A 15005-nucleotide genomic window follows, 5' to 3' on the forward strand; every position below is an offset into this window, starting at 1 on the left:
GATTCCTCTGTTACTGGAGCCAGCATTAACACGACTTTCGTTCCCTTTCAATAAAGTTACAGCTAATTTTCCCTGATGGAAGCACAAATTCCCTGAGTTTTCCCTGAGTTTTTCCAGACTGTTCAAATTCCCTGAGAATTCCCGGTTTTCCCGGTTGGTAGACACCCTGTGTTAATTGACCACTCTAGTAATGCACAAAACACTGACAAAATTAAAAATTTTCCATAAACATCCCTGCCCATTATCGTGAATCAACTCAAGCAATACAGAAAGCTTCGTTTAGATCAATTCCCAGAGTGCATGGATCAGCATAATTTTTCATTTCTTTTTGCACACAAATGCTGAACGTCTTTCGCACTGTGGAATGCTCGTCGATATACCGATCACAAGGCTAATCATAAAAGCCCACGTCACCAGGCCATAATAAGCCTTGCACGCATTGAAGGGCTTGTAGTGTGTTTTTGTTCCAGATATGGCAGAAATGGATGCACAGCAGAAGCAAACCCGCCTGTATCGAAAATGTGGCATGCCGACCATGAGGTGCCTGAACTACAAATCACCCATTGCTAAGAAAGGCCCAGCTGAGGTGCAAGTGTTGCCAGCCAGTTGCGACGGCGGCGGCGTCAACTTTCAAGGAACGCCACCATCACACTCTAGCCTCGTCGCCGTTGTGACTGAATGAGTTCGACGAAGCAGGCTTTGTGCCGTAACACGACACCGCCAACCGGGTCGGCCGCGAGTGGGGCAGCTGCTGCGGGAACGTCGTCCACGACCCCTTCCCACGCGCCGACCAAGACGCAGGACAATGGCTACCCGGGTGCACTGCGAGGGTCCGCTCCGAGTTCTACGAAGTCTGTGCGACGTCGGTTCCGGACCGGACCGTGAACCTGTGTGTGTGTGTGTGTGCGTGTAAGCCGTCCCGGAGAAAGGCGGCGTGTTTACAATGACTGGACGAACGTTTCCGTCCCCTTGGAATCAAGGGGGGGGGAGGGGGGAGTGTTTATACACCGCTGTTGTGCAGATGCTCGACACACTTTCTTAAGCAGTCATGTTGGACTGAGACACTCTCTCAAGCAGTCGTGTTCGACTGACTTACTTTTTCTCGAAGTCATGGAAGACTGATGAACTGCATGTAAATACTGTAAATAATCCCTTATTCCTCGTTCTCGATGAGAAGCAGTCCTTCCCTTCATCAACGTTTTCAGCGTGGATAAGTCGGACGACGGCACGGGCTAGCTACCTTCTAATTCATGCCGGACTCCAATCTTGACAACAGATCACGAGCGATGGGATTGAGCCTCCAATCCTGACACCGTGAGCGTGCCTCGCATGCCCATTACAATATGCAATTTAAATAGATGATTGTCATTCGTCAGCAGCGAGAGTAGACCACGTCAAGCAGACACTGCTGGATTAGGCAGCAGCTTGTGACTCGAAGAACTTTCAAGTACATTCTTGCTCATGTGTTACAGACCCCCCCAAAAAACATGAATGAAATTTACTCAGTGCAGGCAACATAGGCCCACAAATTGCACAACAAAGAGTCTTGTGGCTTTAGCATGCGGTGGCTTCATTAAATCCAAACTGCAATGTAAAATTCGTTCTTTAAATAAAGAAATAGCGGGAATGAAGAAGAAAATTGAGTTGGGGTTGTTTCTTCATACTGGCCTCTCCTATAACCCTAAAATGCTGCCTGCAGATCCCAGGTGCTCCACAAAACTCAGTTTGGAAACTCCTGCTGTAGAGGATGACTAGAGGCAACACTGCCATCAAACTATTTGCTCACATACTGAAAGGGAGGGGAACTTCTTTCTTGGCGAGTTGATTGAGATCTATTAAGTACGTTGTTGCACTGACAGGAAAAGAAAGACATAGGAAGGCAAGTAAGAAACGTTAGGTCAAGCGCTGAACTTCAATTGATTTTATTCTTACAGCAGAGCAGGGAGAATCAACAAACGCGCATGTATGCATCAGTGTTGCCTAGAGCGATTACAGTGACGTTTTTAACAGCTGCACCTCGTTTTCAAACATAAAAACAGACCTATCACTAATGCAACTGGTCAGGCATTAAGCATCACGCTACTGAATTATTGTGGTTGGACTGCATTAGAGGACTGCTTCATGTCACGAAGACAAGAAGGCAACACAAAAAGAGTTGGTACCTGAAGAAAATATCGCAATCCTGGAAAGCGACACCCGTGTCTTAGACAAAGGGCCGAAGTATAGCCATGAACCACGTATACAGTAAAGCCTTGTTCAACCGTACCTCCTTAAACAGTAGTTTTGTTTTAAAAGTAGTAAAGTCAAATCCCCACCTCATTGACCATTGAACATAATGTGTTTCATCATCATCATCATCATGGTTACGCCCACTGCAGGGCAAAGGCCTCTCCCATACTTCTCTAACAACCCCGGTCATGTACTAATTGTGGCCATGTCGTCCCTGCAAACTTCTTAATCTCATCCGCCCACCTAACTTTCTGCCGCCCCCTGCTACGCTTCCCTTCCCTTGAGATCCAGTCCGTAACCCTTAATGACCATCGGTTATCCTCCCTCCTCATTACATGTCCTGCCCATGCCCATTTCTTTTTCTTGATTTCAACTAAGATGTCATTAACTCGTGTTTGTTCCCTCACCCAATCTGCTCTTTTCTTATCCCTTAACGTTACACCTATCATTCTTCTTTCCATAGCTCGTTGCGTCATCCTCAATTTGAGTAGAACCCTTTTCGTAAGCCTCCAGGTTTCTGCCCCGTAGGTGAGTACTGGTAAGACGCAGCTATTATACACTTTCCTCTTGAGGGATAATGGCAACCTGCTGTTCATGATCTGAGAATACCTGCCAAATGCACCCCAGCCCATTCTTATTCTTCTGATTATTTCTGTCTCATGATCCGGATCCGCAGTCACTACCTGCCCTAAGTAGATGTATTCCCTTACAACTTCCAGTGCCTCGCTGCCTATTGTAAACTGCTGTTCTCTTCCGAGACTGTTAAACATTACTTTAGTTTTCTGCAGATTAATTTTTAGACCCACTCTTCTGCTTTGCCTCTCCAGGTCAGTGAGCATGCATTGCAGTTGGTCCCCTGAGTTACTAAGCAAGGCTATATCATCAGCGAATTGCAAGTTACTAAGGTATTCTCCATTAACTTTTATCCCCAATTCTTCCCAATCCAGGTCTCTGAATACCTCCTGTAAATACGCTGTGAATAGCATTGGAGAGATCGTATCTCCCTGTCTGACGCCTTTCTTTATTGGTGTGTATTGTGTGGTATTGTGTGTGGTGTGGTGTGTATTGGTGTGTCTTTATAATGTATTTGTATCCACATAAACCATACCAGCTCGTTCCGTATGTATCAGTTTAACACGTGGCGTTTCTACTTTTCGTCGCGCAAACACGACGGTGCATCATCTCTATTGGGCGGGCTCGGCAGAACAACAAGCCTCAGAAATCAGAATGATGGCCTCCAAGCATCCTGTGCATTTGCACGTGAAGCCACATCAACATCAACATCATTTTGGCACCGTGCCTGAGAGCCAAGAGAGCGTTGTGATGTCCGAAGCATCTTTATCCCAAGCTCGGATAAAAAGGACGCTGCTGCGACCGCGAAGAATGTTGGCTATGAGGTTCGACTTTTCGCCATCGTTGCTTCTGTTGTTGCTGAAATGTCGCCTAGCGACAGTGATGAAGACGACACGGAAAGCGGCAGCACGGGTGATTCAGACCCAGCAGTGGCAGAAGATGCGTGTTATGTCAGCCTCGTGAATGCAATCGTCGGGATGAGAACAGCACTCCGCAATGAAAAAGTTGCTTCGCAACTTCTGCAGCGCTACCGCCAACGTGCACGGAGAACATGCACCGCCAACGAGGAATCTGCCATGCGAGTGCTTGCCGAGAAGAGGGTGCTGGCTGAAAAGCTGGCTCGCAGCTTCAGTAAGTTTGAGGCCGCTGTCGTCGCTGCCAGGCCACCGCAGCATCAAATGAAAATAAAACTTTTGTCGTGCGAAGTGAATAAATACTGCATGTCCTTTTCCCCTTTCATCGCACACTCTCAGAGTTCCAGTTTTGACAGGTAAGTGGGTGATCTCATGCTATTTCGGTTAAGGAGTGCTACCGTTTAGTACGTACTTTTTCCAAGCTCCAGCCAACTACGGTTTAACGAGGTTTCACTGTACCAGCCTATGAACTTCTGGCCTTAAACAGACGCACACCAAAGAAAGCCACTAGTGAAGACCAGGAGACATGCCTTTTGGAAGGTGCTGATGCCCTTGGTACGGCTCCCAATAAGGTGGGGTCTGGCAAGTCCAGAGACGCTACAAGGACCATTGTAACATTTTTCAAAGAAAATGACCACCAACTTCTTCAGTCTGACACAAGGAAGGACATTTTTTAGTTTTCCCAGGAGGTGCGTTTAACAACAAGACAAACAAGCTGTGGAAAAGAACTTTGTCCCAGTCAAAAGAAAAAGCAACAAGAGTCAAGAAACACGCAATAAAACTATGCACAGAACTTAACCTTTCGAAGTTAGTGAAGGCAATAGTTTACAAGTGATTGTAAAGGTGTTGCATTAACAGTTTTTCACAGCAATATCGCACAAGGAAGGAATTCTGTTCCGTACCATCATAAGCGAGAAAGGTTTTTGGCAGAAGTTAGTTAGCCAGTTTCCTTTAAATAATATGAAATCATTGCAAGTGGATGATCCTTTCATGACAGAAGCTCTAGAGATGTAATTCAATTCCTAAAAAAACGCCTCTATCGTACATGCTTTGTCTGTAGACATAGTTGATTTGTTTTACTCAGTGCCCCAACAGGAATGTCTATCTCTGTTAGGGATTGCATTGACTGCAATGGCCCAGTAGATTTTCAGAATTTAGAAGGCATGTCCATCAACTATTTTATGGTTTTAGTGGAATTTTATTTGAAGTCTACTTTTATTTTTTTTAACGATGACTTGTATGTTCAATGGCAAGTAAACATCTATGGGCACTTTGCTGAGCTAAACTGCGATAGGCAAAAGCCTATCTATGACTGCCTCTGTTATTGTTGTCTGAACTGTTCTGCGAATGGACGGCGCTATGTCCACGACTGCTGCAAGGTTTGTTGCTGATGTGCGCAAACGCCCACGGGCATGTCCGTGCTCTCCCGCGCGCCCACTTGCACAGCGCTACTGGCATGGCGTCTCCTCTCCTTGATCCCCTTGCTGGTGATCACTGCTTTCCTGCATCCACCATGGACTGCGCCCGGACACTCATGAGCCACTAAAGGATCACGAGTGCCCGGCGCAGTCCGTGTTTAATATGCATTGGTTCCTGCGTCGCTCCTGTGCTGTGTAACATTTTCTTGGTGTCAATTGACCGCAATCTGCATGGTTCCTTTGACGATGGGTTCTACCTCAAGTCTTTTAGATATGCCAATGATTCTTTAGTTTTTTTAAAAAGTAACCATGATTTTACTGTTGACCAGTGTGTTGACGAGGTCTTAGGTGTCTTCAGGCTACATGGGAAGGGCATGCTATTTACACATGAAATCCCTTCCCATGGTAGTCTTCAGCTTTTAGATCTGTTTTTAGTTTTTGACAAAAACCACATCTGCTGGCAGTATACCCCAAGCGCCCAGAAGGAATTGCTGCCGTACAATTTAGCACATTCAAAGTGAGTTAAAAGAGCAATAGCCACTCTGCCTTGAGTATGCTCTCATGAAGTCGTGCCCTCACACGATGCAGGCTAGCATTGATAAGCAATTGGTGAGGCTACACACAGCCGGCTACCTGAGCTCAGTCGTAGGGGCAGCACCAAAAACATTCCTCCAGGAGGTGAAGGGAAAAAAGCATATGTCTAGCCCTGACCAAAAAGGATGCAAACCTACAGTGTTGCCACACATCCACAAACTTTCCCACAACTTGCAGAAAGTCGCTAATAGGTTTGGTGTGCCAGCTGTTTTCTCGGCACCGCGCAAGTTGCCTGGACTGTGTCTGCACATAAGCCGCGTTGACAAAAAGTCAGGATGCCAGAAAAACCACACTATACCGCATGTAAAATGTGTGATGGACATTATTTACGAGATACCACTGAAATTTGGGAAGTCCTACATGGGCAAACGGGGAGATGTGTCAATGACCAGGGCCCAGGAGCATGAACTGTCAATAATTAACAAAGGTAATACACATTTACCTGCACACTGCATGGTTTGCTTGGAAGGCAGATGCCAGCCACTACTGCCCGAGATTAAAATAATTGGCAGGAGTGGTGACACGCTATTAAGATAACTTTTGGAGACACATCACATAAAAGTGAGGCACGAGTTAGATTAGTGACACGTCTGCTTTTCTGTTTGACAACGAGATGCAGCTGTTAAAAACATCACTGTAATCACTCTAGACAACACTGATGCATGCATGCGCATTTGTTGATTCTCCCTGCTCTACTGCAAGAATAAAATCAGTTGAAGTTCAGCGCTCGACCTATAGTTTTTTACTTGCCCTCCTATATCTTTATTTTCCTGTTAGCACAACAATGTACTCTTTACTGAAAGGGAACAAGGTCAGTGGTGGGGAGTGCTCAGTGTTTGAAAGAGAGATGAAAAACAGTATCTCCCAGGCTAGGATGCAGTTTTTTATTACTGCAGTGACAGTAAACAGAAAAAGCACCAAATTAATACACGAGCAAAAGAGGACTAACCTAAGAGCTGCCCATTGGCCAGAGCAGCTTGCACTGTTTGCAGGGGGCTGAGGGGTGCAGCACTCTGCATAGGGGAGGCAATGACATTGCCCTGCGGTGTGATTCCCAGCGCTTGGAGGGTCCCACCCCCCAGGAGGTGATGCTGCCCTGCGCCCCCGCCTGCTGCCCCCTGCATTTGGATGCCAGGCAGGCTCTGCACCTGCATGCACATGCCATGAAGGCACAACGCTACCATCAGAATGGCAGTGCAAGCTGCCAAAGCAGGGAGTAAGAGAGAGACAGGCTACGACTTGGCAGAATACTTGTTCCCAACTACTAAACAGAGCATGGTGCATTTTAAGGGACAATAAAGGGTGGCAACAAAGGAGACAATAAAATTATCTCAATTTGATCAGCACAAAAATAAAATGCCTAATTACTCAAAAAGGAAATGAAGCGCTAAGTGCTCTTTCTGAATTTCAAATCCGAACTATAGCGCCAGTAATGTATGACATAGATCTTGTGGCGTTTGTGCCCACATGGTCACTTCCTGCAATGGAAACATTCGCATGTTGAAGGGTCGACTTCTCTCTTTTTATTAGGCAACAAATATTTTCTTATTCATAGAATGTCAACAAGTTTAACAAGTCTCTGATGTCACAGGAAGCTGGTGGAGGAATTCCAATAAGGCACTGCCATACATCTTTAGATTTTACATCAATTTCTCACATACCATGCTATCCACATGAAATGAGTCTCAATATTTTGCAAAAACTATTTCCTATAGAGAATTCAAAAATACACTTGATATAAACTTGATTTTTTGTGTCCCTAGGCTGCACCACAATCTATGAGAGATTCCATAAGGGAGGGCTTCAGATGTGTGCTGTAACCTTAGCCCACACTATAATTGCGTTATACTTGGTTTCATTCATAGCAGGCAACATCATAGAGGTTGGAGCCAATTTTTCACACTCCTTGTATTCGAGACTAAAAATTGTGCTTGCCACACCAGAGCAAGAAACAGGAATTCGATTTGGCACACGATCAACCTTCTAAATTTATCAAGCAAAATATAGGAACAAATTATTACACAGAAGGTGCTGCACGTCTGAACTTATTCACTATGGAACAAGTGAAGTGACAGTGAATCCTTTCTCTGCACAACTTCCACAGCACACCACCTACCTGCATTCGTGGCCAAAACATACAGCATTACAAATGGTAAACTTAAGAAAGTGCACAAAACAGTATTTACTGTATTTATCCATGTAAGGCCCGCAATTTCGGAATATTTAGTGGCTGCAAGCCTTAGATGAGGCAGGCTTATAGCTGCTCACTGAAGCTTTGAACTGTGCCCAGACTGCTATGCAAATAAATGCAATTACTGGCGGCCAACTATGAACACACTTGCAGTTTGATTTCTCAGGTATGGACTAGTGCCATCTTGTAGCAGCTTGTGGTAATTAACCAGCACGGAAGTATGCACATGACGAGTTGTGAAATGTTTTTTCCAAATTTTTGTACTCCAAAGTGGGGGTGCGCGCCTTGTGTGGGCAAGTGAGGCTGCGGGCACCACTTGCATAGCTTCTGCAACATTCCCTTCAAGTGTTAAATGGGACTTGCGCACACTGCTAGGATTGTTTTTTGTGGAATGCTATCGGTAGGACAAAAGCAGTACCTGAATTATGTTGGGTGACCTAAGACCAGCCAGGCCCGAGACATTGATGGCAGTGGCCCCCATGGGCCACCAGGCTGCGCCCCCTGCCGCCAGCAGCTGCCCCATCTGGCCCTGGACCACTTGGCCCGAAGGAAGCTGCACAGCCAGTGCCTGCGCCTGCACCCCAAAGTTCACACTTGAGACGGCTGCACTAAATTCACCTAATGGACCCAGGGTTCAGGTTTCTTTACTTCTGGGGGGGGGACATTCAGTCATGAACAGCAACTCACCAATTCTTCTTGAAGATAAAAGTATACAATCAGTGCATCTCACCTGTACTAAACCAAGGGCATGAAGTTTGGAGCATGAGTAGGAAACTTTAGAAGAATTTAAGGAGCGCACAGCAAATGGCGGTACAAAAAATGGTAGGTGTAACATTAAGAGACAAGAAGGTGGCAGCACGGATTGAGGCTAGACACAGTAGCTGATATTCTAGTCGAAGTTAAGAGAAAGAAGAGTAGTTGCACAGGTCATTTAATGCATACAGCAAATACCGTAACTAGTGGTCTATTTAACATAAGTGGTGTCAAGAGAAGGAAAACGCAGTCAAGGTCAGTAGAGGTTGTAAAAGGGGCAGGAGCAGGATGGAGTCTGCTGATGCAAGACAGGGGAGATCACTAGATGATGTCTTTATCCTGCCGGTTGACATAAGTGCGCTCTTGGTGGTGATAACACAGAGCACTTTAGAAGGCCCTGAAATACTTTTTGAGCATAGTGAGAAAACGTTGCTGACCTGTCATAGAAATGGCTGTGAACATGTGAGCCAATTATTACTGCACTGCATGCAGCAAGAATTTACAATCTTGTGTAAAAAATGGTGAAAAATCACTTGTTCCACAATGTTGTCATGCAGCATCATTGCAAGCAGCTGGACCCACCAACACTATTGATCGATTTTGCGATCGCGAAAACATACTCAATAATACATAATTGCTAATGTTTTCTTAAATAAACGAAACACATATATGTTTGCAATCTCAAAAAGTCAGAATAATCATTTCATCATTGCACTGACTGTCTACACACGACACGTGCATGTATCTGTATCTGCTGCGTGTGACCTCCAAGATAGCAGCGATGTTCTCATGGGATGCCATCATGGGATGCCGTGACAAGCCCTTTCACCGCCACAACATTTACGGTTTTAACAATACATCGGTTATAACAATGCAAAGCCGCTGCACTGTCAGCTTTTGTATGTTTTCTATGGGGATATAACTCGCTTACTACAATGTCCCCATGCCGCATTATCGGTTATAACAATGAAGTCTGGCTGCTGGGTGTCTGTGCTGAGAGGTAGTGGAATGTGAAATCCTCGAAAAGAAGAAAGAAAAAGTGAAATGCGAGCCGCTGCACAATCACCCACCACCCAAACTGCCGCTGCACGCTTCTTTCCATGGGAGACGCACGTCAGCCTTGCACGCATCTCTCCCGTCGCTCTTCCACTCCTCTGAACACGAATGGGCTGAGCCCATAGCTCTGTGCCGTGCCATTCTCTGAAACACAAATGGACCACGCCAACTGCGCTGACAATGCTGCCGGCGCTGCTCCCCGATTGCTCACTGGGCCCTCACAGTTGGTTCTTTATTCTATGGCCCTCATTCTGCGCAATTCTGCTAACGGATTAAGTCGCTCGTGCTTGTCTTTGTTCATTGCGTAGAAGTCGTTCCTGGCCACGTTACTTGTCAGCCTCGTTTGACTCGCCGCCGAAACGGAAGATGGCTGATCCGCCCGCTGATAATCGGCAATTCTTGACGTTACCGGTGAAAAGAATGCACACTGCTATGGATTTGGAAAGGAAGTGCTTCTAACCAAGGAGGCAATCATCGCAAACGTGCTTGCATCGGACAGCAACAGTGACGGCCACGACGGCAGCGCCGACGCTGTAGGGCAGGCGGCCTCAACATTGTCCCCGCAAGAGGTCCTATATATGATTGACCCTCGTGGGATTGTTTTCGCAAGGGACCTTCTGCTTCACTACGTAGAGCACCTGGATGCCTTGGAGAAGGATGTCGGCAAGCTTTGCATAAAGCAAGCAAGGCTGACGGACATGCAATTTGCTCGTGCAAGCCAGTGGGAAGTACGTGGCGAGATGCTCGTGGCAATCATGTATGTCTCAGCGAATCTTCTGGATTTCTCAAGCTGAGATGCTGCCGCGGCAACCTTCCTGCATTTTTTAAAAGGTGCCCTTTGGGGCCACCGAAGCGATGCCTCGGCGGAGCTCATTACTTGCTGCCTGTGACCCCTCTTTGCAGTTGTTATAGCAGTGCCAATCTTCAACACCGACAGCTGCGGCCTGTTAACAACATGCGATCGGAGCACGCAGGAAGCAGAGTTAAACAGTTAAACAAGTCAACGCAATCAAAAGCAAGACGGAGGAAGGTGGTGGGGGGGAGAATTGGCCTCCTTGCCATTATAGTTTTTTCGAAACAGCTACGCCATCCCCCATTTTGATTTTTTTGTTCCATGCAACCTGATTATAACAATAGATTTTTCGTGGTGCTTGAAATTTGTTGTAAGCCAGTTTGAATGTATTGACAGCGCTTCAAAATGTGCAAGTTGGACATGGATATTAGCGGCCGATCAAGCTGGTGCAGGACAAAGCTGGACTGGAGCATATTAGCTTGGACGCGCACTCAAGCCCTGTCGTTCACAAAGCGAACATTGCGCATAAGCACTAAAGTTGCATGTAGTTGCGGTATGCTATGCAGGATAGATACCACAGCCACCACAGAGTACTGCGACGCGTCCTTTGGCTGAGCGCACTTCAGCTCACTGAGAACAACCGCGTTTGGTGCATCGCAGGCGGCCAAATCAGAAATAGTGACGTCTACATGAACATCCAAAGCAAATTTGAACTGCGCACCACGGCGATGTTCAGTAGGCGGAGCATTGCGGGCAAGCCCTGCTCTGCCATAGTCTTTGCATTGCAAGTCATTGAAGAAGGAACAGAAGCACCATCAGTGTGATGTTCGGTTGCCAATAACTCTGCTTCTGCTGAATGCATTGAAGTACTTGTGGCAAAGTGTTTTTGAAATAGTCTATTTTAACTTCAAATGCATTTCTCGACTTTGATAAGAAGTGGTTCAGGGCCCCTTAAAAAATATATATAGATACTCCTACATGCAAGTATACAAATTATTACATTTCTACATTAGTTACTGTAAAATTATCATATTTTCCTTTTTTAAATTTCTATCATGTATACCTATCGTGTTTTGACAGAAAACACGTCCAAGGTATTTAGATTCAGTGCCACTGCTTTCTGTAATTAACAAAGTAAGCCAATCTAGAGCCCTGTGCTGTGGCACCTATGATGAGAGGCCACCAGAACAATGGCAGCTGAATCAACATTCAGTACCTCTATGTGTCCCTTTCTGAACACATAAAGTCTGGTGAATAGATGAATACACAAAAGAAGAAATACATTGGGCAAGCACAAGTACATTTTTTATGCGTATACATGTAGTATTTGCTGGTTTGCTGTTTTTTCACAAATATGTGTCAACTTGCTCAGCAAGAAGCTCTGCTAAACATGTCCCGTCTGTTGCTACCAAGCCCCTAACTTGCTCTACAAGCATAAGTCCCCTTAGTGAACTGCACGTTTTGTGTTTCTTACGCTTGATCGTCCAGTGTGCGATAGCTAACATGCAACAATAAACTTTCTTCTAAGCAAGTATGCCGATGACCAAGGCAAATTAAGAATACTTAATGTGACTGAACCCTACGGGAGTAGATCCTCTTGTTAACAGCTTGTGCAATTTACAAAAAATTATTCACAATCGATAATATAGTTACAAAAAGCTCCATGGTGAAACAGTTACCACCTTCATAAATGCACTAACCAGCAAAAAACAAGTGCAGCTGTGCTTGCACTGCATTAATTGAGAGTATGCCTTTTTTTGTGCAAGATGATGCAGTCCAGCTTCAATATGCAAGTCAATAAAACCTGGCCGTAGCGAAGTTGGGGATCCAAACTTATTTAATTATATCCATTACATTGTTATAATAGTTGTCTGCCATTGCCGCTGACACTGCCTGTTAGTAGGGTGAGCGAATTGGGCTGTTGGTAACCACAAGGCAGAGCCAATGCATAAAGCCCTCTGAATAACACTGTGAATGAATGTTTTCTGGTACGTCTGTGAACAACATGACTTCTAATACAGCTGGCACAGCTAGTCTATCTTTGCCGTCATTGAAAATACGGAAAATCTGAAAATTAAATTCTAGGGTTTTACATGCCAAAACCACGATCTGATTATGAGGCACACCGTATTGGGGGACTACAGGTTAATTTTGACCACCTAGGGTTCTTTAACATGCACCCAATGCGTAGCACACAGTTGTTTTTGCATCTTGCCCCCCCATCGAAATGTGGCTGCAGCGGCTGGGATTCGATCCCGCAATCTTGTGCTTAGCAGCACAACGCCATAGCCGCTAAGCCACCACGGTGGGGACGCACAAGTAGCAGGATTATTAAAATGAGCCTTACAGTGTTTTACGAGCATGGTCAGTGAAGCGCTGCAAGCCCCTGGTTTTTTGAGGCTTGTCACTGTACTCAAGTAGACATTTCTAAACAAAAAACTATTTCATTACATTGGCATCCAGCAAAGGGCAGCGCAAAAAATCAGAGGCTTGTAGCACTGCACCAGCACATTCATGAAAAACTGATAAGCATAGCTATGACAGAGAATTTGAGTAAAGCCTGTATTTTGTAATGTTTCACTTCATTTATCCTTTTATTTTTTCTCCTCACCTGTTCACTCAGTGCCCAATTTCAGTTATAACGATGGTTTCACTTTGCCTGAGCGAAGGGCAAGGAGGATGAAAAATTAAACCGATCATTATAAAAATATGATCCCGGAATGTAGAAAACCCCTTGACTGTGCATGTTTATTGCAGCGGTGGTCAGAGAGCGCAGCATGTACTCAAGCATCCTTTCTCTACGTACCTGAAGCCTGGCACACTCTGCTGCCTGCATTTCATAACAGCATAGCACATGAAATACAGAAGGGCATGAGACTTGGAGGCGTTGGTAGGGTGCGGTGTGGTAGTACAGTTGGTTTGGTACACTGCCAGGTACACGACAGTTTACAAATGTTTTGAACTGCTGCATCAGACAAGTTGCTAGCAGCCTTGCGCACCATCACATTTCAGCCTAATCAGCATGAAATGATGAGTAAAGTTTCACTTTGAACTAAAAAAGGTTTTCTTTATTCATCTAAAGGTTGTAAACGCACAGGTTTCCCAAGAATTAAGTGAACTTGTATTTGGGCCATTCCACACCAACCATCCCGGACATTACGCTTGACCCTCTTTGATTCTATTCGAAAAAATTGTGGTCAATCATTTTAGTGGACTATTTATTAGACCTCGTAGGCTATTTTTGCAAAAAAACATTCTTTCTTTCTCTAACAGTGATTTGGATGTTGCCTTAGTGGGGCAAACATAGGCTGTGAAAGAGCACCCGCAAAAGTACAATACTACACAGAGCATCTTAAAAAGGTTTTGGTTGCTAGAAAATAAATTGTGCTTTTATTATTCTTGCTCAATGGCAGCCCCTACTTTGTCTCACGCAGTGCTTTGTGGTAAAACAATACTACAATTCTGTGCCAATTTTGACTATATTTACAAAATTCTGCCTGTTTTACAGACACAATACAAGTGCACTATGTGGCTGGATAGTTGGCCGTAAATCTGTCAAAGAAGTATTGAAGTTGATGGGCGCGTCATTTCAAAGTGGAAGAAGCGCAAACATTGAATTCAACCAAACATTTTTACATGAACCACATCAACAATCTACACGTGCCTGAACATGAGATTTCGCATATTTTTCATTTAGAAGGGTGTACAAAAGACATTTATTTCTGAAAAAACCGATTGCAGTAATGCTTGTTTTAGGCACGAAAAAAAAAAATTATGCTGAATGCTCACCACGTCCGTGAGCGTGGGCTCGTAAGTCTGCTTCACTGCTCTGCGTGCTTCTCTAGGGCAACTGAAACGTGCAGCTACCGCATGGGTGGCAAAATTGTCTGTTGCTTTGAGTTTTCACATTCTGACACGCATTCACCAATATTCTGCGGTGCTGCTGTCAAAGTAGGCATCATGGAAAACGAGAGTCAGTTTGTTTAGTGTATAAAAAACACTGAGGATACACTTATAGTTCGTTCTTCTGGGCTTCTTGCTTGAACATTACTTGCGCTATTCCTGCATCAAAGTTGACTGCTTTTTTGGTTTCTTATGCTCTGCTCTTTGGCAGAAGTAAACTTTGCTACGGAGCTTGCGTCGCCGTCCCCCAAGGCATCTATAAGCTGTATCTTTTGGCAGCACGTAACATACACACTGCAAATGGCGAGTATACTGCTGTCTTGTCATTATTTACATGAAGTGCCTGTGCTCTTACACTGATAGCAGGCTAGTCTGCATAACTGAAAGTGGAATCAATTAATACCTAGAAGGAGGATGCCACCTCACAATTACTGAGCTGAAGGCGTCGCCTGTGATGCAGACAGCAAGAGGGCATGTGGAGTTTATCAATTAATACCTAGAAGGAGGATGCCACCTGACAATTACTGAGCTGAAGGCATTGCCTGTGATGCAGATGGCAAGAGAGCATGTGGAGTTTACTC

At 45.0% G+C, this 15005-nt stretch overlaps 1 protein-coding gene across 4 annotated transcripts in view; it reads right to left on the minus strand.

The window, feature by feature from the left end:
• The window catches only part of LOC135903997 (specificity protein transcription factor 3-like), a 70079-nt gene that overhangs the window by 22087 nt on the left and 32987 nt on the right, over window positions 1-15005 (minus strand). For all 4 annotated transcript variants that reach the window (XM_065434530.2, XM_065434538.2, XM_065434511.2 and 1 more), the window contains 2 exons: window positions 8338-8493; window positions 6678-6876 (listed from right to left, as the gene is read on the minus strand). In XM_065434530.2, the coding sequence (XP_065290602.1) occupies window positions 6678-6876; window positions 8338-8493 (355 nt within the window). The remainder of the gene's footprint in view (window positions 1-6677; window positions 6877-8337; window positions 8494-15005) is intronic.

Source organism: Dermacentor albipictus, chromosome 1 (assembly GCF_038994185.2).
Source record: "Dermacentor albipictus isolate Rhodes 1998 colony chromosome 1, USDA_Dalb.pri_finalv2, whole genome shotgun sequence".
Taxonomy (NCBI): domain Eukaryota; kingdom Metazoa; phylum Arthropoda; class Arachnida; order Ixodida; family Ixodidae; genus Dermacentor; species Dermacentor albipictus.